The sequence below is a fragment of the Lissotriton vulgaris genome, chromosome 8 (assembly GCF_964263255.1).
Source record: "Lissotriton vulgaris chromosome 8, aLisVul1.2, whole genome shotgun sequence".
Classification (NCBI taxonomy): Eukaryota; Metazoa; Chordata; class Amphibia; order Caudata; family Salamandridae; genus Lissotriton; species Lissotriton vulgaris.
In genome coordinates, this window is record NC_141696.1 from 503,626,413 (window position 1) to 503,640,798 (window position 14,386).

The 14,386-nt window shown below is 41.6% G+C and overlaps 1 protein-coding gene across 1 annotated transcript in view; it reads right to left on the reverse strand.

Moving 5' to 3' along the window:
- Positions 1 to 14,386, reverse strand: part of LOC147697232 (cytoplasmic tyrosine-protein kinase BMX-like) — a 619,305-nt gene that overhangs the window by 303,839 nt on the left and 301,080 nt on the right. The window contains exons 12-13 of the mRNA XM_086936120.1: positions 11,422 to 11,501; positions 1,766 to 1,893 (exon numbers count right to left, since the gene is read on the reverse strand). Coding sequence (XP_086792246.1) covers positions 1,766 to 1,893; positions 11,422 to 11,501 — 208 coding nt within the window. The remainder of the gene's footprint in view (positions 1 to 1,765; positions 1,894 to 11,421; positions 11,502 to 14,386) is intronic.

Below are 14,386 nucleotides of genomic sequence, written 5' to 3' on the forward strand. Positions count from 1 at the left end.
TGTGTACCAAGCCACCCATATATGAGATAGCCCTGGGTGAGGCTGCTAAGGGCATCCTAATGCATGTGCTGGAGCCTAGGTATTTAAAAAATAGCTAGGTTTAAAATTATATGGGCTATGTTCTCAGTTTGGCAGAAAATGTGTCACAAGCTTAAGCATAAGCATAAGATTAATTTTTACACGCCCTTTAATGTTGTAGGTGTGTTGCCATCTATATTTCAAGATAATGTCATTTTTAAATGGCAGAGTATGGGTCTGAATTATATTGGGGACTTAGGTTTTGATGGGCAGCTGGCCTCTTTCTCCTCTTTAAGGAAAAAGTTCCATATGCAAACCTGCAACTTTTTTAAATATCTTCAAATCAGGAGCTTCTTAGATAAATTTCATCATAATACCCCCACCATTTATGATAGAATTATGCTAATTGAACTGGTTCAAAGAAGGGCCAAAATAGATATTATCTACCAACATATCTTCTCAGGCCTTTCTGATGACCTGGATGTTCAGAATATTAAGTGGGCAGGGAAATTGGGTATGGCAGGAGTGGATTTACGACAGGCTCTGGAATTAGCTAGCTATGTCTTAGTATCTGGCAGCCTACGGACGCAAAGTTATATGGCTATGTTTGACTTATATCTCGCTCTGGCCAAAATTGCTACATGGGGGGCGGAAAGGGAGACTCTGGCTCTAGGTGTAGACTCCAAGCGGCAGACGCAAAGTTATATGGCTATGTTTGACTGATATCTCACTCCGGCCAAAATTGCTACATGGGGGGAGAAAGGGAGACTCTTGCTCTAGGTGTAGACTCCAAGCGGCAGACGCAATCCATATGTTTTATGCGTGCCCAAATTTGGGGGACCTTTTGGGTGATATTGAGTTCTTTATTAATAAGATCCTTGATATTCCGGTGGAGATCTCTCCAGTGTTGGTCATAATAGGGTACGAATATTCTGGAACTTCCGGAAGATCAAATATACTAGCGCTTTTTTGTTTATAGCTATGGCAATGATACAGCTTTGTATAACCTCGCAGAGGCTAAGTTCGGAAGCTCCTACTTTTTTTAATTGGAGAGCTAGGATGTTAGCTTGGTGTAATCTTGGGTCTTCCGTCTATTCGTTAAGGGGTAGAAGAAGGCGTGTGCTGGCCTCTAAGATATGGGCCCCTTTAGAGCAGTGGTCCAAGCTGTGATAAATATTTTTATCTGATATCTGTTTCCCTCTCTCGATTATGCCACTTACATTTTATAATGCTCATTGTATTTTCTCCACTGTTTCTGTGCTGCTTTTTGTATCCCCTCCTCATTCAGATTTATATGTTTTGGAATATTGTCACCACAACTTGGTATATTTTGTGTTGTGTTTCTTTTCTGAAAAGCATTAAATAAAGTTAAAAAAAAAAGGTAAACATAGATTTCAGATCTACGCATCATTTCCAAATTCAGAACACCAAATAAGAGATGTTTTCAGCATGCTGTAACTATCTCCCTCATGAGTATCATTATTTTCCATATGTGATAAATACCCCACAATATTCATAATTAGTTCCTTAGTGTTCATCCATTGTCCAGTAGCACATGCAATTTTGCTCTTCAATGTGTTTTTCTTTCCTTTGTTCGGAAATGTGAGTTCCTCTATAGTACTAAAACACCACCGTCAAAGATAGGCACAAAATGAACTATGGTTCCTAGTCTATGTTATATACCTGAGATATTGCCTCTGAAAAGGGGAGTCAGAGAGCAAAAACATAACTCAAACATGGAGCTTACCTGCAGAGTTGTGCTGATGGTAGTTGATTAATTTAGGGATTGAATCAAAACAGTGGTTTTCAGCCAAATATACTTTGTTTTCATCATTTGTATGAACATGGTAATGCTTGACCACCCATTTTTTGTCTCTATAAAAATAAGAAAAGCACATTTCAATTAGGGATATGTTTTGCAGCTACTGTTTTCAATCCATCTCGGAAGATTTTTATCAACTTTAAAAACAATGATTTCTTCTTCACTGATTTTCACATTTTAGTTTAATTTGATGTTTAAAGTCACATGGATTTATTGACTACTGAATTGGTGGTTTGACATAAAGAAATAATATTTGTCAAAGCACCGTTTGACACATTTTTACGTTGCTTTATTGCTCAAGTTTTACTATGACGTTTTATTTGTCCTAATTAACTATTTGGGTAAAATAGTATTTTTTAATTTTTTTAAAAGGTAACTTACTTGGATTGCAAAACCGCGTCAAGCGCTGCACGGAGGAGGCTAGCGCCATCAGCCCAGAGCGACTCACCAGGTCATCTTCTGCCATTTCTTCAACTTCTCGGCGCACCCGCTGCGCGGGTGCCCCTTCGCTTGTCGGTGGAGGAAAGCGGACCAGCTGCTGCGAGAAAGGAGCACAGAGGCGGCAAGGAGGTAAGCGGCTTGGGCGTGTGGCTGCAGCGGGGCTGCGAGCGTGCAGGGACTTCATTTCCCAGAAGTCCCTGCTAGACCGTCGGAGAGCTTCCGGTCCGCTCTCCCTGCTGGCCCGCCCCCCGCCCTCCTGAGGCCTCAAAACACCCGCCAGAACCAAAAGCGAGTGGGACACTGTTTTTACTTGGATTGCAAAACCGCGTCAAGCGCTGCACGGAGGAGGCTAGCGCCATCAGCCCAGAGCGACTCACCAGGTCATCTTCTGCCATTTCTTCAACTTCTCGGCGCACCCGCTGCGCGGGTGCCCCTTCGCTTGTCGGTGGAGGAAAGCGGACCAGCTGCTGCGAGAAAGGAGCACAGAGGCGGCAAGGAGGTAAGCGGCTTGGGCGTGTGGCTGCAGCGGGGCAGCGAGCGTGCAGGGACTTCATTTCCCAGAAGTCCCTGCTAGACCGTCGGAGAGCTTCCGGTCCGCTCTCCCTGCTGGCCCGCCCCCCGCCCTCCTGAGGCCTCAAAACACCTGCCCACTCCCGCAGCGCGGGACGCAGCCCGGGCTAAGACTGGGCAAAGACAGGGCCGTTCTAGGCCGTTAGAGGCCGATTGAGACCGGACCGGGCCACCTCCCTTGGTTCTATTGTCTGGAGTTATAGTACCATACTCGTATTATCTAATACATTGATTATATCCCCTTTTCGCCAAAATGTCCACACGTGAAACTAGGAGTAAGGCTACAAAGATCCCCAAAAAAGCCACAGGCACCCTAGATGACTTTATCACTAGGACTAGCCTCTCTATTGACAATGAAATTACCAAACTTCAGCACAGAGTATCAAGCGAACTTGAATGTGCTAGGAGGCTTTCAACTGAACTTGCTCTTAGGAAAAAATCTTCCCTAGGCAGTATTGCCACTTCTAAAACTCCTGAGCGGATTGTTGGCCCAAAACCGCTCATAGCCGTAGCTGAGGTACACTCGATAACAGAAGAACTAATTCCTTCTATCACTCAGAATCCCCAGGAGCTGCCAGCGGGGACCGAGTCAGGAGGTTCAGCTCAGTTGATACCTCCAAAAGAGAAAGTCGAAATCCTTCCAGATGGGGTGTCCTGTGACTCATTAGCAGGGACGATACTAACCACATGTCCTGAACCTGCTAGTCAGTTGCTAGTCGAAACAGAGCGCTCCCCAAAATCACCAGGCAAAGTTCCATCAAAGCACAAAAGGAAGCGTAAACATCTTACTGCCTTTGCTAGGAAAAAAGCAAAAATCAACCTTAGCCATAATATTAAGGGTGGGACCCCTAATATGCCTGCTGCAACAACCGAGAGCCCTGTACATGATTTAGTAAATACTGACAACGCTAACATTAGTATAGCTGAGCACATTTCCCTAGACAAATCTGACTCCTTAGGTAGCGAGGGAAAGAGAGTTTCATGTGCTACGTTAGAATTAGATGGTGGAAAGGAGGAATTTTTAAAAATAGTATGGGAGACGCTTAAGACATTACTTAAGCCACTAGAAATAAGGTTAACTGGAATTGAGAACCAGCTTCTTGAAGTTGAGAAAAGTGTTATCACTCTCTCCAGTATAAGTCTTAATTGTATTGAAGTGCCTAGAGCCACCCAGCAAGTTTCTGTTCTTGTCCCGACGACATCAAAAGAACCACATACCAAGCTATTAGAAGTGCAGCAAAAAAAGGTAGGGACAGTTAGTAACATCAACACTACACAAACAAGTAATACTAAAATCCAATCAACTCCAATTCCTTCAACATCTACGGCAACAGCTGTAAATATCACCACAAAACCGATGCAGAAAAACCAAATACATTCCAATTCTCCCTTACCACAAATTCCCCCATCTTCTCATTTTTCCATTCAGAATACATCAACTCTAAATAAACCTCAACTTAATATTCCCACCTATCCCTACATTAGTGCGGCAGGCACTCATTCCATGCCTGACAAAATTATTACCAATGTCCCCGACACTTCAAACTACCAGTCCAACCATACTCGCAACAATTTTAGAGGTGGGTATATAGACTTGCCCCCAGACGCTAGTACGTTTGTAGCTGTTCTCACAGGGGTGCCAGAATTGGACAGTCAATACGAAGAAAACTTCCAATCGCTAAAAAATAAAGTGATTTTTTGGTTAAACAAATATAAACCTATCCCCAACCATCTGAAAAGTAAGATTCTTATGGTTAGGAGGGTACCATGGGTAGGGCCAACCCCAAAATCAATCACGGGCGATTGTATTGTCATATCCTTTGAGGGACCCCAGAGTGCTGAGCAAATCTGCAATTGGAAGTCGTATGGTATGAATCCCCCTATTGAAGCCAGACCCTTATCGTTTTTTTACCCACCACCAAGACCTATCCATCATGGCCAAAATTGGAACCCTGTCAAGCAGTATTCATATAATGCCCCAAACTTGGCTAGGTATGGAAATTATAATATGTGGTCTGGTGCTCCAAATCAGGGTGGACATGGTGATTACAACATGTGGTCGGGTATTTCTACCTTCAACAGATTTAGCTGTTTAGAGGCTGTGGATTGACTTACCACAATGCCTAACTGCATTCATGAATTATATGATGATTTTTGTAGACTGTGCAAAGGTTACCCCAAACCAAAAAATGTTACACAGTTTAATGATGACAAACAGCCTAATAGGAGTAGGATGCAGAAAAAGGGTCCACTTTATAGAGCTGGAAAGATACGCTGCAATACAGCCGAGGGTGGTTGGGATAGGAGTCCAACTACTGCAGTTGGGGCAAAGACAAAGGCTGCAGAGAAAGTCACAATATTACTGCAAGTAGGCACTAGGTGCAACCAGTGCGTAGCCATTCCCCCTCCTGCCACCCAGAGTACTGACTCCTGTTTACTTATCCTATCGTGGAATATTGCGGGTGTTTATAAGAACTTAAAAGACCCTGAGTGGGCAAATTACATTGACACCTGTGATATCTGCCTACTACAAGAAACTTGGGCCTTAGAAGTTCCCCATCGGGTAGGCTACAAAACTTTTGGCACAAAGGCAGTTCAGTCTGACCGAGGAAGACCATCAGGGGGTCTATTAATTTGGCTAAAAATCACCCTAGCCATGCAGGTCGAAATCGTGGATACAGGTTCCCCGGATATTTTAGCTCTAAGGGTAACCCCATCGTGTGGCAATGAATGGTACATTGTGAATATCTATAACAGACCAAACAGCCACTCGAAAGTATCACCAACAATCGAGGCCCTGGAACTTTTGCTTAAAAATGTAATTGTAGACACCCCGGTCATTCTAGGAGGAGACCTAAACTGCAACTTTGAACCTGTTCTGGGCATTTCTGAAGTGTTTGAGGATGAGGACTCAGCCTATAACATCCCCCAGCTTGAGACCACCAAATTTGTTAAATATTCGACACTGGCTAGCCAACTTTTAAGACTTTCTGCAGATTACGGCCTCAGAGCAGGTAATGGTCGGCTTCCATCTGACCTCCAAAAACAACCAACCTTTTCCAAAGCTAATAGCAACTTAGACTTTGTACTTGTTTCTCTTAGTTTATGGCATTTTATGATAGATTTGAAAGTAGTAAATAGGGGGGAAAGTGATCACTACCCTTTGGAACTTTACATCAACAAGAGCATGGTTAGTGATATCACCTTATCCACAAATGAATCTATTGAAGTCACCACATGTGAGGACGTCCACATAAGTAATAATAGACGTGCGGTGAGATGGCCACGTGTTTTGGCAGATGGCAAAGCCTTATCACTGGTTTACTCCCTTTTTGAACAAACTTTTGAACATGTAGTTGACTATCCCTTCCTACCAGAACACTTTGATCATTTTATTGAGCTACACAAAACCTTCTTTTCGGAAATAAAAATGCTCTTATCAAAAATGCCGAAAAAGAAGCAGCAAAATCAAAGGGTGGCAAACCATGGAAAGTTATGGTACGGCCACGAGTGTAGAACTGCCAAATCAAACCTACTGTTTGCTATCAAAAACAAGTCCAAAGAAGAAGTAAAAGTTGCAAGGGTTGAGTATAAACGTGTATTGGAAACATCAAAAAAACTTTGGGAGGAATCGATCTGGGCCGACATGTTATCTGCCGCAAAAAATAATGACAATGTTGGCTTCTGGAGACTAGTGGCTAATGGTGGTCATGCTGGGAGAGTTGTGAAAGACGTATTCTTGGACGAAATGACCTGGGTATCTCATTTTACAAACCTTTATAAACAATATGAAAGTGATAGCCAATGGAGCCCAAGGTCATCGTTGCCGGTTGAACCGCTTAACTTTACACTGGACGAGACAGTAAGGGCATTTAGCGATCTTAAAAATTCTAAAGCCCCTGGTCCGGACAGAATACCGGGGGATCTCTACAAACATGAGGTTGAAGTCTGGGCCCCATATCTGAACCGCCTGTTTAATGCCCTATCTCTAAAGTGCAACTTCCCTGACAGCTGGCGGGCAGCAGAGGTTGTGCTAATATTTAAAAAGGGGGATAGAATGATACCCTCTAACTACAGGCCAATCAGTTTGATGGACACACTTCAAAAACTGTATGCTAAACACCTTTTGTTTAGAATCAACGACTGGCTTGAAGCTACAAACATAATTTCCAAATTCCAGGCTGGTTTTCGTAGCAAGATAAGCACAACAGATCAAATTTTTCGCTTTTGCTGCTTGATTTGGAAATATGTCCAGCTGAAAAAATGTCACCTGTATGTAGCCTTTGTTGACCTGAGGGCTGCTTTTGATTTAGTTCCACGTAGATTACTTTGGAAAACATTACAAGACCTTGGGTTGCCGGGATGCCTCCTAGAACAAATAATAGAGCTACATGCAGATAATTTTGCAAATGTCAGATGGGGTCCTAATGGTGAGCTGACCCGCAATATCCCCATTGAACGTGGGGTTCGCCAGGGGTGTGTTCTGGCCCCTACTTTATTTTCCTTGTTTATTAACGATGTCCCAGACCACTTAAATGCTTGTGTTAATGATTCCCCGCAGCTTAATGGTGTAAGGGTGCCCGCGCTGCTTTTTGCAGACGATACTATACTTATATCCCAAACAAAAAAGGGTCTTCAGGCACTCCTCAACTCATTCAGCTGCTATTGTCAGACAAAGGGCTTGGAAATAAATGCAAATAAAACAAAATGCATGTCACTAAATCCCAGTATGCCAGATAGAGGGTTTTTGACCCTAAACTGTCAAAAACTAGACACTGTGGATAACTTTTCTTATTTGGGTGTTGTGCTCGATTCCAAACAAAGCTGGAAACCCCAAATTGAGAAAAGTAAAATAACCTATGCCCAAAATGTCAAGCCAATCTTAAACAAAATGAATTCTAGTACAAGCAAGAGTGTTACCCCTGTTTTAGAACTTTTTAAATTTAAAATACAATCTGCTGTACTATATGGAGCAGAAATATGGGGCCCATGGGCAAAGAATAGCTTCCATGTTATGGACAACAAATTTATGCGTGCTTCTGTCAGGGTTCCTAGTAGTACACCACTTTTACCACTCCAACTTGACTTAAACTTTAGGAGAACAGATTACCTAACCATATTGAGGCCATTACTATTTTGGGTTAGGCTCTGGACTACACCCGAACTGATAGACTATAGATATGGCCTGCAAGAATTGATGAGGCTTGATTCTTTTAACTCCCTGCACTGGCTAGTGCACATTAAAAAATGGCTTACACTTTTGGACTTACATCCTATGTGGGAGATCCCAGATAGAATGTCTACGACTTCTAAAATGGTAGTTAAGCGAGCATTCTGGAACCACATAAGTGGGAAGCTAGTGGATGGAGTTAATGTGGGTTCCGCAGTCCAGGCTTTTTTATCATTTAAAGATGAATCTTATTTTGAACAGTTCCTGGACGAGATAGAGCCACCTATTGCAAAAACCCTTTTCCTAAAGTTTAGATATGGGACACTTATGCTGAATTACAATACTGAAAGATGGGCACAAAAAAGATTGGGGGCTTTGTCTGATAAAATAAATAGTTGCCCTATGTGCTCAACTGTTTGTTCCGAGGATGAGGCTCACATGTTCTTTGTTTGTAGCGCTTACGCAAAACCGAGAAAGAAATGGTTGAAACCCATGTGCAACCTCCTGGGGACTAGGTCCTGTTCAACAGCTTTTAGGATCATGAAAAGTAACACAACCCAGTTTATTGTATTCAGCGTAAGCAAATTTTTACATTCTGTTTTTATAATCCGGAAAAAACACGGACATTGTCTCTAAGTTGGAAAAGTGTACATATTTAACCAATCCCTGTATATGTGATATTTTTAAAAAACGAACTTTCTTTTAAATCGAAATGAAATATAACGCTTTAATTACCTCTAAAAACATGAATGAACTGTGAAAACTATTCTATGTCCATATAACACTTGTTCTTTTTTACATTGCTATGTTAATGATGATTTTACATTGCTATGCTAATGATGATTTTATGTATGTATATGACTTTTATGTATGTGACTTTTATGGCCAAAAACGGCCGAAATAAAGTTATAAATAATAAAAAAAAGGTAACTTTGGCTAATGTTTTTTGAATTGTGTATGTGGAACTATTTATTTGTACTACTGTCAGATCATGCGACGGGTCATAGTGTTAGGTGAGATGGGCGGAGGGAGGAAGGTGTTTCCAGATGAAGGTGTCAATAGTATGTGCTTTAAGTAAAGTTTATGTTATCAATGGTATTTGTGTGATTTGTCTTTTTTTAAGGAATTGGGTCTATGAAGAGCCGATGCTGGTTTCGAGAGGGGATGTTGGTAAGGGGCATGCTTCTCCAACGAGAAGCTCACGAGCTACTGGTAGCTCTCCAGCTACCCATAAGTAGCTCTTCTGTATGCAGCCCAATGTACTAAATTAAAAGCTATTGCTTTGCTTATTTAATCTATGTATATCAACATTTAAAAGTGTGTATTAGAGTTAAAATTTTTGACTTTTTGATAAATATGGTTGAATTTTTATGTTTAAAGTGGATATTGATAAATCAAGCTGCATAGACAAGATTTATTCCAAATATTATTACCTATTGCCCAAGTAAAGGCATTCCACATTGACAAGGCCTTTTTTACATTACTGCTAGTAACTCTGCCTGATGTACGGAGGTGATCTCTGGTAATCAGGCAAGCCTATTAGTTACCATAATCCAGATTTTTTTCTCATGGGTTGGCTATACAACTTTTGCTGTTCCTCAGCAGCAAGAAACCTTATGGTGAGCGGGTGCTTTAGAAATTCCATGTGACATAAATTAATCTTACATGTGGTTGCCACTAATATGAATTTGTCTGTTGTGGTCATTATTACAACTCTAATAATATTAGTAGCTTGCAAAGCTTTTCATTTAACATATGTAGCTCTTACTGCAGAAAAGGTTAGAGAGCCCTTGTATGGGGGCTGCATTACCATGTGGGGGTTGTTTCCTGCCCAATAAAGTATTACAAACGTGTGTTTGTGTATCTTACTGTAAAACAATGTTGTGGTTTTTTGCTGTCTATTCTCATGCAAGGTTGATAAAAATGCAGTTCTTATTATACAGTAACCAGGGCCAGACTGCCCGTTTTATCGGGCTTATCGTTGGTAAATCTGAGCATTTGTAGGCTGGTTTTGAAGGCAGGGGGCACCACATTTACTTCAGCAAATACAGCCAGTGCTTGGCAAGAGAGGGAGAGAAAGAGAAAAGATAGGAAAGTGAGCAAGGAGAGAGAGGGGAGAAAAGAAAAAAATGAAAGAAGATGAGAGGGGGTCGGTTTGAAAGTTCTGCCATGGCTAATTTGGATTCGTAGTCAACCCTTCTAATATGTTTTTGAATGTAATATCTTTCGCTGTTTAAGGACATTTAGGGCCTGATTTAGATTCTAGCAGTGACCACAGGATACAGTTCACTTGTAATAATGAGGATGGGATATTCCATAATGTTTGTGCTTGCGTAACCCATCCAACAAATTCTAAAGCAGGCCCTATGGGCCAGATGTAGGTAAATCCCATTTACCGATTTTGAAATACCGAATTTTACCGATTCGGTATTTCAAAATTGGTTAATGGGGTGTAGGTCCCAACATCTGGATAAGTTACCGATTCCTTAAACATTCGGTATTTACCGATTCGGTAAATACCGAATCGGTATTTGCTATAGAATCCTATGGGCCTTGAAGCCCATAGGATTCAATCCAAATACCAATTCGGTATTTACCGAATCAGTAAATACCGAATTTGTCAAGGGTGCAGGGGGTGTCACTTTGACACCCTCTAGCACCCCCAAAACGGGCATTTGTGCAATGTGGCACACAGACATGCCCTAAGGGCACGTCTGTCTGTCACATGGCACATGTGTACATGCACAGATGTGCTTGTACACAGGAATCTGTATTTTACCATGGATTTGTATTCCAAGGTAAAATACCAATTCTGTAAGCCATGTGCCAATGGAAAATTGGCTACCCACATAGCATTTTCGGTAATTTTACCGAATCAGTAATAATAACGATTCGGTAAAATTACTGAAAATGTGACCTACATCTCCATAGCCCTTTACCGATCGGAAACGGCCGAAAATCGGTATTTTTGGCCGATTCCGATCGGTAAAGGGCTACCTACATCTGGCCCTATATGTTTAAATAAACCTTACTTTCCATTGGAATCCGTGATCATAAATATATTTTCAAATAAAAAAAATGTGAACAAAAATGTGAACAAGGGAAACCTTACATTCAAGCAAAAAAATGTTCATTGAATCAGAAACATTTACACCATTGTAACGATGATCCCCAACAAATAAAATGAAAAATAACATATTTAGAATTTGGTATTAGTCTTGTCCATAAGGCTTCTTAACTGAAGCAGTAACCTCACAGTCAGGACTGCAAGCAATGTATTGTTCCTCCCCTAATGCTTTGATGCTGAAAATACTGCATATAGTATCACAATTTTTTGTAAGTATATTTGTAAAACACTTCAAAGAGAGTGCATTTTGAAGAGTATACATGCCTTACTTACTTTACACCCATGCTGTATATAGAAATAGTATAGGTTCCCGCTTTGCTGGAGTTTCTAACCATGAAGGATCCTTCTTTGCCCTAAATAAATTAAATGAAATATTATTTGATTGCGGTGTCCTTTATGTTTTTACTATTACATTACTTCTTTTATTAAGATATTAATATATTAAAGCACTATTTTATATTTTTGTACACATAGCATACAGTTAGCAAACTAAGGGGTAGGAGGGACGCTCTAGGAGCAGAGGCCCTGATTCCTTGTTTGCGACACAATTGAAACAACGACCTTTGTAAAGTTTTCAGCATTGTGTAGTTACCAGTTGCAATGAACATCACATGCTGCAATTTTTCCAGTGTCGATTTTGGCATATTGAACCGCCTCAAACTTACTTTAGAAAAAATGTCTGGTCATTGCTGAGGTATGCAGCATTTGGGACAGGACGCATCAAAGTCCACAATATTCCCTTTATCTTAGCCTAAACTTGATATAGGAGATAGATTTAACCTACTACCTCATCCCCACTTTTCATTGGGATTGTAGTGTTGTTGTACGACAGTGATAGTTTTAGAAAATTAATTATTGATACAGTCAGAATCATTTTCTAGCTTACACAATTAAGTTTCCTTGCTTTGTCCATTAAAGTATGCACTATACATTTCCCTTAATTAATATTTTTCAAATGATCCAACTGAGACTGGGCAATCTTATTCATCGCTGCCTTCCTTCAATCATTTATATTTTGTGCGTGTGTGAAAGTTTAACTAAGGGATCCAGATAGAATTGCGTATGATTCGGGAAGCTTCAAGGGATCAGTGGGTTGAAGAGAAGGATCTTGTTCTGGGGTTAAAAAAACAGAGGTTTACTCCTCAGGGGTGTGAACTTGTGTGGTGCACTTGAATCCATCAATTGCACGTGGTACTTTTTGAATCATGCCTTTTGGAAGAGCAGTCTTCACTATGTAGCAAGGCTTTTATTGTCAAAATGGTCAAAGTCAAAAAGCCTTATATAGCGCAACATATCACCGTTAGGTCTCAAGGCGCTTGCAGACAGATTGACACACTTAGGTTCTTATATCGCATCAATTGGGGAACAGCCAGGTTTTTAATTCTCTGCGGAAGCGCAGGTTGTCTGGAATGGACGAAATGTATGAAAGAAGCTTATTCCAGAAATGGGGAGCAAGACAGGAAAAGGATCAGGCACTGTTTCGCACAGTGCGTGTCCGTAAAGGAGTTAAAAGAAGTTTAGAACTGGATCTCAGAGTTCTGGCTGGCTGATATTTTCGCAATTTATTTCCTAGATACCCGGGACCTGTGTGATAAATGCTTTTGTGTGTGAGGCAGAGTATTTTATATTGACGTCTCAACCTAATTGGCAGCCAGTGGAGGGCTTTTAGGTTGGCACAAGGCGGTGATCTTGAGGGTTGGTCCAGAATTAGTCTTACCGCAGTGTTCTGAATGTTCTGCAATTTGGAGTAGAGGTCATTATTGATGGAGACCAGTAAGGCATTGCCGTAGTCTATTCGACTAATGATTAGGCCCTGTACAAGTGGCTTATGGGTTTCAATTGGAAACGATTTGAAGATCTTCCGTAATTTTTGGTAGAATGCCATAACAGCTGCCCAGTACACGGTTAACATGTGCTTTCATCGAGAGCTTGTTCGCGAAGGTGATCCCCAAGTTGCATATAATTAGTTTTGGAGACGGACAGGGGCCCAGTGCCTGGGGCCACCAGTCACTAGACTAATGATCTTCAGTCCTGCCGAACAGAATGATCTCGGTTTTGCTGTTATTCAACTGCAATTTATTTTAACCCATCCAGTTGTCGATGTGGGTCATGCAGTTCTTGAACCGGATGATAGTATCCGCAGGGTCAGGTCCGAAGGTGACCAGCAACTGGGTATCATCGGCATATGACACGGTTTCAAAGCCGTAGGATCTGATTAACTTAGCCATGGGAGTAACATAAAGATTGAAGAGCATAGGGCTCAAGATAGACCCCTGCGGTACTCAAATACATACTGACCTACTACACGCAGCCATCAAACCTAGATAATAATAATAATAATAAACCATTTGTGGAGCGCATGGTTACACTGTAACAGTGTGTCCCCGCGCTATGGGTGAGAACCATCCAGCGAGCAAGACCTCCTGCACTTAGTACCATAAGGGGGGAAGAAGTCTAAAAACAGGACTTAAGTTCGGGGGAATAGGTATGTTTTCAATTTAAGTCGGAATCTTGCTTCCGATGGTTCCATGCGGAGTTCGATGGGGAGCACATTCCATCTCTTGCAAGCTAAGTATCTGAACGAGCGGCCTCCCATTCGTGCTTTGAAAATGCGAGGAACTTGAAACAGCATGCTCCCAGATGATCTCAAATCGCTTTTTGGGCGATGGATCGTAAGATGCTTTTGAAGATAGCTTGGCCCTTTCCCCTGGGCTACGCGGTGTGTAATACATAGTGATTTGAACAGGATGCGTTCCTGTATGGGTAGCCAATGGAGAGTCTTAAGAGCCTGTTTCCCTGAGGTTCTTCTGGACAAATTCAGGGCCAATCTGGCAGCCGAGTTTTGTACGCGTTGCAGCTGCTGTAACCCTTTCTTACTCAGGCCAATAAACAGCGAGTTTCCATAATCCAGGTGGGGGTGACTATTGCATGTATTAAAGACTTCCTGGTGTCAATGGGCAAATAGTCAAGTTCTTCGCGTATGGTTTTAAGGATTTCATAACATTTACCCACCAGCTTTCCAATGTGCTGTCCATAGGATAGGCTGGAGTCTAAAAGGACACCAAGATTCTTCACCGTTTCTGAGGGGGAAGGTGTGGGTCCCAACTCAGATGGCCACCAAGCTGATGACCAAATTGTAGGGGCTCGTCCAATCACCAGTAGCTCTGTTTTATCGCCATTAAGGCGTAGACAGTTTTCATTCATCCACTTGGATACCTCCTTGAGGCAGGAGGAAAAG